General features: G+C 31.8%; 2 protein-coding genes across 3 annotated transcripts; one reads left to right on the top strand and one right to left on the bottom strand.

Annotated features, from left to right (window-relative positions):
• Positions 1 to 3,386: 3,386 nt before the first annotated feature.
• Positions 3,387 to 4,283, bottom strand: LOC129883723 (GRAS family protein RAM1-like). Its single transcript, XM_055958333.1, has one exon. It carries the CDS (start codon positions 4,281 to 4,283, stop codon positions 3,387 to 3,389), a length of 897 nt encoding a protein of 298 aa, XP_055814308.1.
• Positions 4,284 to 11,801: 7,518 nt separating this feature from the next.
• Positions 11,802 to 15,393, top strand: LOC129883195 (uncharacterized). 2 transcript variants are annotated; one of them, XR_008765884.1, is made up of 5 exons: positions 11,802 to 12,039; positions 12,916 to 12,983; positions 13,114 to 13,249; positions 14,836 to 14,937; positions 15,144 to 15,393. XR_008765884.1 is itself a non-coding variant. In XM_055957800.1 (4 exons), the coding sequence occupies exons 1-4, from the start codon at positions 11,889 to 11,891 to the stop codon at positions 15,218 to 15,220; spliced, it is 432 nt and encodes a 143-aa protein (XP_055813775.1). In that variant the 5' UTR covers positions 11,807 to 11,888; the 3' UTR covers positions 15,221 to 15,393. The 2 variants fall into 2 exon arrangements, 1 of the variants encoding a protein (XP_055813775.1); XM_055957800.1 differs by lacking the exon at positions 14,836 to 14,937 and having other exon boundaries at positions 11,807 to 12,039.
• The last annotated feature ends 445 nt before the right edge of the window (positions 15,394 to 15,838 follow it).

The raw sequence follows: 15,838 nt of genomic DNA, 5'->3' as shown, positions 1-15,838 counted from the left end.
GTGTTTTTCCTTTTCAGTTTTTGTCTTTTCTTAAAATACTAGATAATTGAAGGCCGTAAACGTGCCCAATATCTCCTATTATTTTTTCTATTTAAAAAAAGGAAAACTTTTGTAAATATACTATATTAAAAAAATATTTATTATTTATAGCAATAAAAAAAAAATTACTGAACATTTATAATACAGTATTAATACATATTGCAAAGAACTATTTATAAAACATATATAATACAAGTTTTATAGATGGATAATACATTTATCACATACTTTAATATACTTATAATACATTATGTCAGTTTCTTACTACACAAACATAATATATATTTTAAAACACTTAAAATACATTTATATTGCATGCATAATTCACTTTTAATACAAGTATAGATTTATCATAATATTGTTATATATTGCTATAAATGATAATAAATAATAAATATCATTAAAATTAATAATTAATTTTTAAAAAGTACTCACTCGAATAATTTTTCCTTAAAAAAAATTGTTCACAAAAGATACTATTATAGCAATTTGACCTATATTTTGTTGGCATTAATGATTAAAACATTTACTTTTATATTTTGAAACTATTATGATCTAACATTTTATTTTTTTACTATTGCATAATAACATAAATTTATTAGAATTCGAAGTTAATCTATTTATCAGATTGAATTAAATAATATAATAATTATAAATCATTGTGTGTTACTATCTCAAAGATCAATATTTTAAATTTATTACTCAAGTAGAAATTAGAATCAAGAAATGCAAACATGAATTTCAGCGTGTATATCTTAATCGATAACTGAAAAATTATTTGCATGCATAATATTTATTTATTTAGTTTTCATGTAGAATGATATCTACACACAAAAAAATAAATTGAAATTAGCTATGAACTTCGTCTCTACTCCATTGCTATATAGCTCGTATTTAACATAAATTCATCGTTGAATGAAATTAATGACAGAATTTACTGCTTAACTAAAAAAAATTGTCGGTCGCTAAATTTAATTCTTTTTAGTAGTGATAGTTAGTTTCTAAGTACTTCTATCATTTACATTAATGTAATTAAAACATAACATATAGCCTCCAATGATAAGTGTATTTTGAAATTTTTCTATTTAGAATGAAATTTTAATTTTTTTTATAAAAATTTTCTACGTGTACAATATATATAGTTAATGTCAAATTCATTTTTTTTGGCCTAAATATTTTTACTTTATTTCAATATTTTTTTCTTTTCACCGTTGATTGGTTATTTAATTTTTAAAATTATAACTACACATTTGTCATTTTTATTATTTTCTATTAGCATATGTTTAAATTTATTTATTTATTTATCTAATTGCTAATAACTAATAAGTTATGTGTTCAAAACATGTTTAGTGTGATATTTCCCTTTTTGTATTTAAAATTATTTTTTCTACAAATATAACATTTGTGAAAACTCAAATTCTCCAAATATAACATTTTTATGAGATTTATTAATATGATAAAGAAGATAACTCACTAAAAAAGAAATTATTTTTTATTCTTATCTAGACAAAAAATAATATTAAGCTAACTTGAAAAATAAAATAAGTAATATACTATAATTAATTAAATTTTGATTTAATTAATTTGAAAGTAAATATTAGAATGTAAATATACTTAAATTGGACTAAATATACTCTTCTTCATTTTTTTATTACCAAAATTTGATTCGATAGCTTCAAAGTTAAATCAAACTTAATATTTAAATTAATATGTTTAAAATCAAATAAAGTACAAAATTTATTTAAATTAATATGTTTAAAATCAAATAAAGTACATACTTGATTATATATTTAAATGAAAAACTACTCTTTTATAATTTAGTAAACATTTATATTTTACTTTAAATGCAAATATGTCATCCTTCATTTTATTTGTAAAGCTACTAATTATATTTTAAGATAATAATTTTTTATATTGAAGTAATTATTTTTAGTAAATACAATTTGACCTATATTTTGTTGGCATTAAGAATTAAATTAAAGTAATAGAAAAAATAGAGTAATTAGATTAGATATCACAATAACTCATAAAAGAAAAGAAAGTGAAGTAATAACAAAATGAGTCAATAGTTAATTAAGACTTTCTCAAAATAGAGCAATTGAATTTTTGAAGTTACTTTTTTAGAAAATAACAATAAAAAATCCCCATAACCTTTTGAAGAATTAACTAACCCCCACATCTTAAGATGTACATTTGATTTTTTATTTTTTTTTTCTTGTATGTCTATTAAAATTTTCTGTAACTTGGATTAACTATTCTGAAAATCTCATACATTCTTGGCATAATGTAACAATTACTTTAAGCTTATTTTTTTATTGATTATATAAAAATATCTTTGATCGTCCTAATTATGGCTTTTTTATATAGTATAAATATAATTTTAAAAAAATACTTTCTAGAAAAAGTTAATTTATGAAATTTATTTTGGATATTTAACCACGTATATTGAATTTAGAGGACAAGTGTAATGCAAAATATATATTTTAATGAATTAGGGTAGAATCATGATGCTTCTAGAATTATTATTTTTCTTGGTTGATTTTTGTTAACATGAAATTATATTTTTACCTTGGTCATAAATCATAATCCATTTCATCTTTCTATTTTTAGAAAGATGTTTCTAGAACTATTTATTTTTCTTGGCATCTTTCTTATTAGTATGAAATTATATTTTTACCCTTGCTCGTCCTCCACTTCATCTTTCAATATAATAGAAAATACCGGGGCCAAGTTTGTCATCTCAAATTTACAAACTTCATATAGTGTTGGAGCGAGGAGGGGTGGATGCACTATTAGACCATGTCTTTTTCCTTTTCATTTTTTTAACTTTTTCTTAAAATGTATATCGAGGTTGAGTTTGTCATCATGAATCCACATATTTTAAATTCTTATTCCTTCTCTACGGAATGGACGGGTGATCATCATAAATCTGTGTTTTTTTTCATCATGTCTTATATATTTGGACTGGAATTTTTTGTTCTAATGCTGGACGGCTTTAGTTATTATCATCTTCTTTATTTGGTTCCAAATATATCAGCAAGTAATCTTGTAGGCTGTAGCTCCTTTTGCTATCTTTACTTATTGCAATCTTGATTGACGACAAAATAAAATATGACATAAGTTGCTAATGACAGTTATATGTACAGTTAACAAGAGAGACTGAGGTGAACTAATAAAAAAGAGACAACTATAGCCAACTACGAAATCAGAATTTTCACTAAGAAGATTCAAAATATATAAAAAAAAAAAGTAAACATTTTACTCTTATCAGAATGTTAAAACAAGAAACTTAAGCTGAAGGAAGATAACAAAATTCAGATCTGTGACCCCTTTTTTTTTCTTCAGTATTATTGAAACTTCCAGGCAGAAGCAGAGATAATTGGGGTTCCTTTCCAACTGATAACTAGCCATTTTCTATCCAGCTCAAAGGTGCACAATCCGCGGAATTTGGGCAGCTCAAACAGTAAACTTGCTTGGCACAAGGATGAGTGGCTCAGTTCTGTTTCCGCCATATGGAACCTGGCAAACAAGTCCCTCCACACTTTAAGATTACCATGGCGGGGAACAGTCTCTTCTCCGTGATATGTTTTCATACTTCTGATGATTTTTTGTATGTAAAATCCTCCAGATATTGCTACACCCTTGTGGTGAACGTCAAAACAATCAGCAACAGCACTGAAGTAAGCTAAAGACTCGTCTAAAGAATCTATAAAATTTGGTAAATTTGTGTTTGCTACTGGTTCAATGACCACCATTATGCAAGGGTTAAGGCTTCTAATAACCTCCATCGTAGATTCAAGTTCATTAGGCCAAGCTAACATAGTCCAAAGAATTGTATCTGAGTAAAATGCAACGACTTCATCAGCCTCTACATCGAACAAATCTGTCTTAAGATTCTTCAAGTCTGAAACAACTGTTCTGAAGCAAAAAGATACATTTGCTAATGTCTCAGCAGCAAAAGCTGACAATCTCCTCCCTACATCTTCCATCATCTTTTTAGATCTTCCAACAGCACTTATTTTGAGATGCTCCAGTGGGCATTCATCTCGATCAGCAACAACTTGCATAAACGTTGTCCAGTGTGATCCACTTTTTATAGCAAGATCAATCAAATGAACCCTTTTTGCTGTTATTGTACAACCTAAGATGGCTTGTATTCCAGTGAATTTAGTCGCTTGGCGGTAGGCATACAATGGCCTCTTTGCAAATTCAGCAGGTTCAGGATCCATGATAAACTCTTCCATATCAATAGAATATACTTCAATATCTTCTTCTCCAGTAAACAGCATTTTCCCCATCTCTATCAATTCTGTGTTGAAGAGCATCAGCGAAATAATACACGATTTGCTGGACTGGAGTACCAGTAGCAGAAGCAGACTGGTTACACAAGCTTAGCAACTTTCTAGCACGATCAAATGTTCGAGTTGCAACCAGTTGAGAAGAAGCTTGAAGTAGTTCGGCTAGGTCCAAATCCTGCACTTGTTCAAGAGTCAGGCCAGAATTAGCAGTAAGGGGATTGAAAATGATAGAATAAGGATCAGATTTCTGTGAAATATGATTGAGTAATCTCTACTTTGCTATTTTAATGATGGTTGGAGCCGATAGCACCAGAGATCCAGAAGCACCACGTGACAATTGAAAAGTTGACTCATTCAACTCTTGTCTAAGAGATCCGTGTCTTCCTTCAGCATGATCACTACATTGGTTGGCTTTCTTCTTATTTCTGGCATGACTAGAACTAGAAGCCATGATTCACAATTCTTGTTCAAATAGTATCTGGACTCACCTTCACTTTTTATTTAAAGTACCTGCATTGAGAAAATGCTCGAGAAGATTAAACGTGTCCATGCTCCGGATGATCTCTGACGGCATGCTTAATACATGCAAGTCAAGGGGAAGTGGTATTTCCAACGGTAGACGGTTGAGAAACGCATAAGAACCTGCTCTTGAGAGGAGAACAACAGCTGGGAATGGCTGCTAATACCTGTGGACAGAGGAGCAAAACGAGGAATCTGCCCGAGGAGGGTCTCGTGTCTGATTAACTATTGGTGAGGCAATAACTTACCAAGGCGATGATCAGCCACACTAGGGTCAGAAAATATGTAGAAATAAACTTTTTAATCAGCAGATTCACTTCACACTTTTTTCTTTATGAAGAGACTCTTTTTTCTATGAAGAGCATATTCACTTTACCCTGTCTTATAAGCCTCTGATTTTATTTTTTTGGGAAAACCCTTTCTTGTTCTATCCTCGAATGAATCAACAGAAATGACAAAGAAGAAATCCAAGTGCAATAAATATATCCATTTGATATTTTACTATCAATGTAAAGAGACAAACTTATAAAAGGGCTAAACCTCCATCTGAATATGATTTCTCTTAAAGTCGGCCTGGCATAAAAGAACGAATTCAGTGGTTAAAGAAATGACAAAAACAATCAATCAAGACTCAACATTAGTAAAAGAAGTATTACACTAGAAATATGGAAACAAACAGGATTTAAGTTCTATGTACTGACGATGTAAGAATTTACACTATCAAGTCACTTATAAGGTAAATCTGTAGATAAAGATTAATCAATAACCTTGTAAAAAGAGGTAAATAATTTCCTATGATAGACTAAATTACACTGATAGGGATCAGAAAAAAACTTACCATAACTAAATCAATCAGCAGCAGACGCTCAAGACAAGAGGTAAGGAACTGTGAGGACGGCATAATCAAATGATTAGACTTTTTTGTTAAGTAGATAACCATGGTTTTGCAGAATAACACAGCTGTCTTAAAGCATCCTGCACTAGTATCAAAACATGACAGGAAGAAAAACTTTTTAAATAGCCCCATTGGCCGCAATAATGTTTTCAATCACATCATTCTAACTCTTGCTAACTTTAAAATCTGGTAATCGGTAAACAGCAAGACTTCTCTACTTGACTCCAAAATCAAGAGAAGCAGAGCACTTAACAAGAGAAATCACAGAAACTTTTATCGAACAGGTCATGGAGAAAAACAAATAGATGGGAGAACTCATGATTCACCCATACCTCCTCCTACAACAACATACCCAGTGAAATCCCACAAGTGGAGTCTGGAGAAGGTAGAGTATACGAGACCTTATACGTACCTCATAGAAGTAGAGAGGTTGTTTTCGAATGACCCTAGGTTCGAGTGCAGCAAAAGAAGAAGAAAACATAACAAATAATAAGAAAAGCAGTGCAGAACGACAACAAAATATGCAATCCCACAAACAGGGTCTTGGGAGAGTAGTGTCTTCGCAGACTTACCTCTACCTTGTGAATATACACCCTCAGCTCAAATAAAGCATAGCAAAAATCAAGCATGCAAAATAAATACAATAGCAAAGAAACCATGCTGAAAACAATTAACAAGAAAACAAGTAGCAACAACAATTAATACAATAACTAAAGCAAAGAAACAACAACATACCCAGTGAAATCCTACCAGGTGGGCTCTGGGGAGTTTAGAGCGCTGTGAGATCTTACCACTACATCGTGGATGTAGTAGAGGGATTATTTCCAAAAGACCCTTGGCTCAAGTGCAACTAGAGCAAAGAAAACAAGAGATAATACTAAAATCAAAGAGTAAGATCGTAAGATAGTAATTATAATCACCACACTTTATTGCTCATCTGGATTTGAGTTTCGACATAATAATTAAAATACTCTCAGGATGAGCCTAGAATAATTATTTCAATCGATACAAAAGTTACTTAGCTCAATAAAATCTAACAAAACAATTACTACATGCCATCTTCTTTGGGTGTCTTGGCCACTATAGAGAGAGCGTGTAAGCCAGATTGGAATTCATCAGACAAGAGATCATAGACCATACGGTGACGTTTAACAAGATTCTGTCCATCAAATTTGGTGGACACAACTTTGAGATTGAAATGGGTCTCATTTGTACCGGTTTCCCTGACGGCGGCATGACCGGCATGCTGGTAAGATACGTCTTCCACTTCAATTAAGTTTGCTTCAAGTGCTGATTGTAGCTTCGTCTTCATTCTACTTGCCCTAGACAGCAGCCCTCGTGAAGCCATGCTCAACCCTAATTTCTTCTCTCTTCTCCGATGACGATGAGCTGTGCCACCGATTTTCTAAAAATAAATTGACTTGCTCACGGCTTGTTTGGGTGGTGCAATTATTCGAAAAATTTCGCAAATAACCGCTATAATAGTTTGTATATTTACAGGTTGTAGCAACAGTTTAATCTGTCTTGTTTGTACAATTTACGGTACATTTATATAATTGAGTTATTTTTATATAAACGCAAAATAATGAATTTATACAAATACAAATATCTGAATTTTAAATAGTTATATAAATTATATTATACAAATTACATTATACAAAAGTTATATAAATTATATTATATAAATTTTGAATTATACAAACGTGCGAATTATACAAACTCAAATCGTAATTAATGTTAAATATTAGTAGCGAATTATACATTAACTAAATTATAGTTATATTAACTGATTAACTAGTATATGTTTGCTTCTTCTAATAATTTCCCCATATTTTTATCTTAATTTTTTTTAATGAAAAAGAGTTAGCAATACTCTCAAATTATTTGAAATAGCTTACATCTACCTTTTATTTAGTTTTTATATAAAAATATATTTTTTATTTATTTATTGGACCACAAATATTCTTACTATGCTACCACAAAAGCCATTTAGATACCGATGTAGCAGTTTAATATGACATAAAAAAAAGGATAAAATTGTCTTCGAACTATCAAAAATAACTCAATTTTATTATACATTTGTTTTTGGTGTTAAAATTACCCTTATTTTTTAATTTTTGATTTTCAATATTTAGATATATTATTTTAAATTTGAGCTTGTAAATATTTTGTTTTGTATTCAGTTTGATTGCAAACTTTAATCTTATAAATTAAACATATTGAACATTGATATTTCAATAAAAATATTTTATACTCGTATAATTTTCAAGTCTTTTTGAAGATTTGTAATCATTAAATGTTTTAAGTTCTAACCTATCACTAAGTCTCTTTTCTAATAATGCATAATTATAAGAAAATTGAAAAAATTGAAAAACCAAAAACGATTAAAATTAAAATAAAAAAAACGACTTGATATTAATTAATTTGATTTATACATTTAATAAATCAATATAATTAATAAAAAAACAAATCAAACCAACCCTCTCACATTCTTAATAGAATCTAACTAAAGTTATACAATATTTAGTTGGTCATTTTTCTTTTTCTACGGATAACATAGTGTTGTTATATCGACAATACTAGTTAACGTATCCGTGCTTTGCTCTGTTAGTAATATTGTTCGTCAAAGAAATAATTTATGTATACTTGTAAAAGAAATTGATATTATTATATTTATGGACAAAACATTTCATGTATATTTGTTAAAAGGTTGATAGTATTATGTTAATGAAATCACAAAATATATACTATATTTAATAGAATTAGAGTTTACATGATATGCATTTTCCATCATCTGATTTTGTGTAAATTAGCTTATTTGGTCATATTTTTAGGAGATCAAAAGTGTTTAGTTTTGCAAAAGTTGTTTTTAATTATAGTGGTAGTTTTATTCCCTCGAGGAAGATATTGCTTTAGCGAGTTGATGTATTTGACTAACTTTTTAAAAAAATAAGTACTTTTGAAGCAATTTTCAGCAACTAAAAAAGTAATTTTTCCCTTTAAGCAAAAGTTGTTTTATCTTTGTAAAATTACCATTATCAAGATAGTTATATATTAAAATAATCCTACTTAATATATAACCTAACATGTGTTATGAATGTGGATGTTTCACTTTATGAAATCCATTCAAAAGAGGGTAAGTTGCCCATCACTTTTTTTTATTTGGCTATAAAATGGTCATATTTTGCAGTGAGAATGCACACACAGATACGAAGAATTCCCTCAATTCTCTTTTTTTTTTCTCTTACTATTTCTTTCTTAATTTGTTAAGTTAGTTTGTTTTATAACACGTTATCAGCACGAGTTTCCATCACTTTAAACTATTTTAAAAGGAATTGCGTGGAAAATTTTATCACTATCTCATTTTGATCCACGTACCCACACATATGAGCAAGAGGTCCAAAAGACCATCCACTTACAGAAAATAGCAAATCAAATGTTAAATGCATTTATTGATTTGAAACAGATAACTAAGTCACATATCTCTGCAGTGAATGTGTCTATCCGAATTGATGTCCCAAAAAGATCATCTACTAGTACCATAGCTTCTGAATCTCAAACACGCCTGAAGCGTGGTAGACCATTGGGTTCAAAGGATAAAAATCCTAGAAAGAGAAGTGTGAGAAATAATAAAGATGCTACTACAAAAGAACCTTCTAAAGAAGGTCAAAATTTGAGTAATCCTGATATTCTTGAAGAAATCAGTGAACTCGAGACTCAAGTGACAGAAAAACTTTCAATTAGTTCTACCGGTGATGAGATAAATTTAGATCGATCGAAAATCACGATTGATAATGTTTTTGCATATAATGTTGCATTTAACCTTATGCAAGATAGTGAAAGTCTTGAGCCTAAATCCGTCGAAGAATATCGACGTAGATATGATTGGCTAGAATGGAAAAAGACAATTCAATCAGAATAAGACTCACTTGCTAAACGTGACGTTTTTGGACCTGTAGTCCAAACCCCTGAAGGTGTAAAAATAATTGGCTATAAATGGGGTTTTGTGCGAAAACGAAATGAGAGAAATGAAATTATAAGATACAAAGCACGCCTTGTTGCACAAGGATTCTCTCAAAAATCTGGAGTCAACTATGAAGAAACATATTTACCGGTTATGGATGGAATAACTTTTCGATATCTCATTAATTTGGCTGTACATAAATATCTTGAAATACATCTAATAGATGTAGTTACATCTTACCTTTATGGTTCACTTGATAATGAAATTTACATGAAAATTTCAGAAGGATTAAAATTGCCTGCAGCATATAAAAAGTCTCGAGAAATGTACTCAATAAAACTGCAAAGATCATTATATGGTTTGAATCAATCAGTGCGTATGTAGTATAATCGCCTTAGTGAGTACTTAATAAATGAAGCTTATATAAATGATGTTATTTGTCCATGTGTTTTTATTAAGAAAATGGAATCAGAGTTTGTTATACTTCCTGTTTATGTTGATGACATAAATCTCATTGGAACCCCTTGGAACCCCTGAAGAGGTCCAAAAGGCAATTGAATATCTAAAGAAAGAATTTGAAATGAAAGATCTTGGAAAGACAAAACTTTGTCTAGGTCTGCAAATTGAATATTTAGCAGAAGAGGGTTTTTGTCCATCAATCTGCCTACACTGAGAAAATCTTAAAAAGATTTTACATGGACAAAGCACATTCATTAAGTACTTCAATGGTTGTTCGATCACTTGAAGTGAAAAAAGATCAATTTCGACCTCTAGAAGAGGATGAAGAGATTCTCGGTCCTGAAGTACCATATCTCAATGCTATTGATGAACTTATGTACCTTACTAACGCAACCAGGCCTGATATAACATTCTCTGTTATTACACATTCTCGGTATCAAGCATATTTTGTGATACCTAAAGGGTACCATTGATATGAGTTTGTTTTATACTAACAAAAGTTGTGCAGACCTTATTGGTTATGCAGATGCAAGTTATTTATCAGACCCACATAAATCTTGATCTCAAACAAGATATTTATTTACACATGAAGAAACTGCTATATCATGGCGATCTACAAAGCAGTCTATTGTTGCTACTTCTTCAAATCATGCTAAAATAAAAGCAATTCATGAAGCAAGTAGAGAATGTGTGTGGTTGAGATCGATGATACAGTTTATCAAAGAAAGATGCGGCCTAAAAAAATGATGTCAAAGTACCCACAGTTATATTCAAAGACAATGTTGCGTGCATAGCCCAATTGAAATGTAACTTCATAAAACGAGACAGAACGAAACATATTTCACTAAAATTATTCTTCACACATGATCTCCAGAAGAATGGTGATATTGATGTACAACAAGTTGGTTCGAGTGATAATCTTACAGATTTATTCACAAAGGCATTACCAACATCAACTTTTGAGAAGCTAAGATATAAGATTGGAATGCGTCGTTTCCAAAATATCAAATGAAATTTTCATCAGTGGAGTAAAATACGCGCTATACTCTTTTTCCCTTAATCAAGGTTTTGTCTCACTGGGTTTTCCTGATAAGGTTTTTAATGAGGCAACATTCAAGGCGCATTACTAGATGTGTGTATTTTTTTTTCCTTTATTAGGCTTTTTTCTACTGGATTTTTTCTAATAAGGTTTTAACGAGACACAATATTTAAGGGTATTCAAGATAACTATGTATATTGTTTCTTATAAAGTTTTTAATAAGGCACATTATACGTGGACATCCAAGAAGGAGTGTTAGAAAGTTAGTGGATGTTGCACTTATAAGTGGGCAACCCATTGGTTTCCTCACTTTCTAGCCTATCTTTTGCCTATATATTGCGGCATGTAAATGAAGTCAAATGCACAGATATAACTTAACTGATTTTGCTCTCTTCTTCTCATCTTTGTTTATTCTCTACTTCTCTACTTTTAAATTGCTAAGCTAGTTCTCATTTACTTACTAGTTTTCATAACAAAGCTAATTCTCATTTACTTTTATAACACTTATTTTATTTTATATCAATACAAAAAATAAAATATTTTCCCATTTATTTTCTCTATATTTTTCCTTCACAAAAAAGCTTAATATCTCAGTAATTTCCAATTTATAGAAACTTCCATTGAAAAAACACAATTGCTGAATCAAGAACCTTCCTTTTTCATCTGAGGTTGAAAATGGAAGTTCTACATGTACAACATCGGTGGAGATTGAGGTGGTCGTTCAAGAATGCTACCATTATTGTCACTTTCTTCAATATAATTGCTGCCCTTTTTCTACTTCACAGCTTTTTCTCTTCTTCTTCATCTTCCACCACACCATCTTCAGGTTCCCCTCTCTTCTTGTTCTTTTTTTCCTTTAAATTTGCTTCATTTTTATGTTCTTGGGGGGTTTTAATCTGTAAATTGTGTTTCTTTCTGTTTTATTTTTTCTGGGTTTGTGCTTTAGGGTAGCAACAGAAAACATAAAATTTTGAGAAAGTTCATATAGGATAGAGGTTTTGCTATTTGATCAAGAAATGTAAAAATGATTACTTTGATCAGGAATTGTTGCATTTGCTGATCTAATTGAGTGTTGAACTTGGGGGAAGCATAATTGAGAGTATATGAGATTAGGATTTAGGAAGTTGCTGGCTTTCTTTTGTATTCCCTCTAGTGTAAACTATTTAGTGACATTTCTTGTTTAACTAGCACAAAATAAGCTTTCTTGTAAGTTGCCATATGACCCTTTTTGAGTTTCTGCAAAAGCTTTTGTTAGTACCTATGGAAGTGATCCTAATTTTAGCTGTCCTTTTGAAGGTAAAATTGGGTGATTACTTGGTAAGCCCAGTCAAAAGTTGCATTAACTTGGTCCTTGCACCAGCTTGTGATTCGATGAAACAAAAGATATCCACTTTTTTCCAGGAATCTGTTAAGGTAGTAGTATACTGGCTGCAACATGAATAGTAGGATGCCTTTTGAATGAACATGATGACAAAAGTCATCAAATCTCATCCAGAATAGCATGGTCCAAGTCCTGTTAGAGGACTCTTCCTGTTTCCCTCCTGCGTATCAAAAACAACGGTGGATGTGTAGATAGACAGTTTTGCTCTTAAAAAGTTGTTCTAGGATATTTCATTTTCTTGTCAGATAACTGTCACTAGATCACCTAATCCAGTTCTGGTGAGAGATCGGCTAATATGGCATCTTGCTGTTTGATTTGCAGTTGAAAGTTATATAATGGAAGCAGAAGATATTCGCCGTGCTATGTTGCCTGTGGAACTAATTAAAAGAGTGGGCACCTCCTTTTTCTTTGTTTGGTTGTAGCTGAATAATTACGATGCTGTGCATCAATAGTATTAGTAAGGTTTTGTTTTCTATTTTGTGTGACTTTTGGAGAATTTAAAATCTTCTGTCTTGCTAGGTGAAGGAAATTCAGAAAGAAGGGCGTGTCGAATCAGATCCTGTCCAACAGAAGGATGCAAAGCAGACTGCTGCCGTAGACCTCATATCAAGACTGAACAATTATCGGTCATATTCAGATTCAGGCAGCGTGAAAGGTAAATTTTCACTCTGGACACTCTTCTCTTATCTTTAGACACCAAAAGACCTCTATAATGCTTAGCCAAATGGTGAGTCCATCAACAATGTCTTCTGCAGCTCTTAGAATCAGTAAAAGAAAATTTGTGCTGAATTAAATGGCATAGCAAGCTTCAGTCAATTGTATATCTTCTAAAAAGCACAATTCTCAGTATATCAATCATCGGACTTCCTTGAATTAACAGTTCAATTGCTTCCTTCTGAATGCAGTCAATGAATTGAGGATATATGAAGGACAACTTAATTGTCATTAGGAACACATCAACTTTATTTGTTTTAACTTAATGCACGTTAGCACTTGGAGAAGTAGTTTTTATCAGATGTCACATATCATAGGACCAAAGCTCGATATTCTGCTAGATGACAGTGTCCTGAAGTAGATCATATCCAGAGAATATGGAAGAATTATCATCGGTGTTAGTAGGAGTGAGAGCGATGCAAGTAGACTTGGAGAGAAGGAGGACTGGATTGTGATATAGGAATTAGTAGTTTGTCTTATCCAGTATCCTAAAAAGACAACTAGGAAGGATAACGAAAGAAAGATTGACAGACTTGTTAAGTTTGATTTTCGCTCAAGTTTGATTGGGCATTTATACTATGTAGATTATTGCCTTGGAGTAACTGGTAAAGTTGCTGCCATGTGACCAGGAGGTCACAGGTTCAAGCCTTGGAAACAGCCTCCGGCAGAAATGCAAGGTAAGGCTGCGTACAACAGACCCTTGTGGTCGGGCCCTTCCCCGGACCCCGCGCATAGCGGGAGCTTAAGTGCACCGGGCTGCCCTTTTTAGATTATTGCTTTGGTACTTTAGATGTTTTTGGCAAATTTACATCTCCTAATCTAGATAAAATCACAGCTATCAAATCAAATCAATACAAACCATGTATGATCTTCGACAGAAAACACTGTGAACACTGTTCCCAGTAAAACTACCGTCATTTGCGTCACAGCATCAGTCCATTTACATTTATCCTTCTTTTTAAAAATTTCAGACAGTCTGACATCTCTTGCCCTGCTATACTTTCCCTTTCCTTCTCTTAGGTATAAACTGTATATGCCATCCTTCTTGTCGTGCAGCATGAATTGTACATACAGAAATAAGAAAACTATGTTTGGTTACCCTATTCATTAGGACTTGCATAGTCTCAGATGCACTGCAATCGAGTGTAAAAAATCTGAAGTGCTAGGACTGCACTTTGTCGCTGTTGTTAGCTCCTGTTAATTTTCATAAAGACTCACAACTTATGGATATCAACTAGTCACACAAGAAGCGTCTTAGACCAGGGAAATCCATGAGGACTTTGTTGTGTGCATCTCTTACATGTGCTTTTGGAGCATATGCTACAACCTCAAGATGGTTTTGCAGGGGCTTCTCCTACCTTGTATATTTTCCTTTCATGCATGAGTCATCCAACGTGCTAATGAGAACCAATAGTTATGAGAAACAAACACTCGGGACTAAAAAGTTCTTGTCTTTTTGAATGGCAAATAAAATTCTGAGCTAGCAATGCATCTGTAATATAGATTTACTCATCTGCTTCTTGCCAGTGTTTTCTGCTGTCATAGTGGAGTTTACCTGTGAGATACTGCTCCTTTAATTGTATGTGTTGAGATCCATGGCTGAAAAGTGGTGTGCCTCTCTCTATTCTGGTAATGACTTCTAGTACTCTCTTCTTGCATTTCAAAACCATTAGATTAATTAAGTCTTACTGTTAGGAGCTTTAAAAGAGGGTGAGATAGAATTTGCTTCAAAGTTCCTTTCTTTTTTCTTGGGTCAAATGCAATGCACAGTTAGAGCATGTTCGTGTACGATTGTTCGTTAAACTCATTCCTTCAATAATGAAAATTTTGTACAGTTCTGGAGGAATGGCGTAAGCGAAAGATGGAAAGAGCCAGGCAACGCGAACTTGAAAAGAATGGAACCACCATCTGACAGTCCTAAATCATTGAGGGGGGTTGAAAACATGGAGTCATTTGATTGATACGGCTCGTAGAATCAGTTGTATATGTATATGCTATTAACAGATATGTCTATTATCATGTATTCAGATTCTGCTGCACTTGGACAATTTTATGTCATATAACAGGTTGAGTTTCTCTACCTAATTATTCGTGAAACCAACATTCCACAGCTAATTCTCAAGTTAGCCATGTATGTCAATTGATGATCTTTCAAATCAAGATTTTTATATTTGTTCTGTAAGTTGAAACATCAGTATTGATGAATCTGTCAAGTCAGCATCATTGTCCAGTTGGCTTCCTCCTCATTATCCAATCACCACCAAACAATTTTATAAATTAACTCAAAAGTTTGCTCTGTCCTGATCTATGTGATAGTGTTTAATCGAGCATTGAGTTTATAAATACAATAAAGATTTATGAAATTTGTGCTCAAATAAAGCACAAACATTTGTGTGAATAGAAGCCATCACATTAAAAGGTAAAATTGAAAGTTTAAAATTAAATTGTTGCTTTTATATATAGAAAGGTGTAATTAAATATTTAGACAGGCTAAAAAGAGAATAATATCACATACATTGAAACTGAGGGA

Source organism: Solanum dulcamara, chromosome 3, assembly GCF_947179165.1.
Source record: "Solanum dulcamara chromosome 3, daSolDulc1.2, whole genome shotgun sequence".
NCBI classification, from domain to species: Eukaryota; Viridiplantae; Streptophyta; class Magnoliopsida; order Solanales; family Solanaceae; genus Solanum; species Solanum dulcamara.
This window is presented reverse-complemented; position numbering and strand designations above follow the sequence as displayed.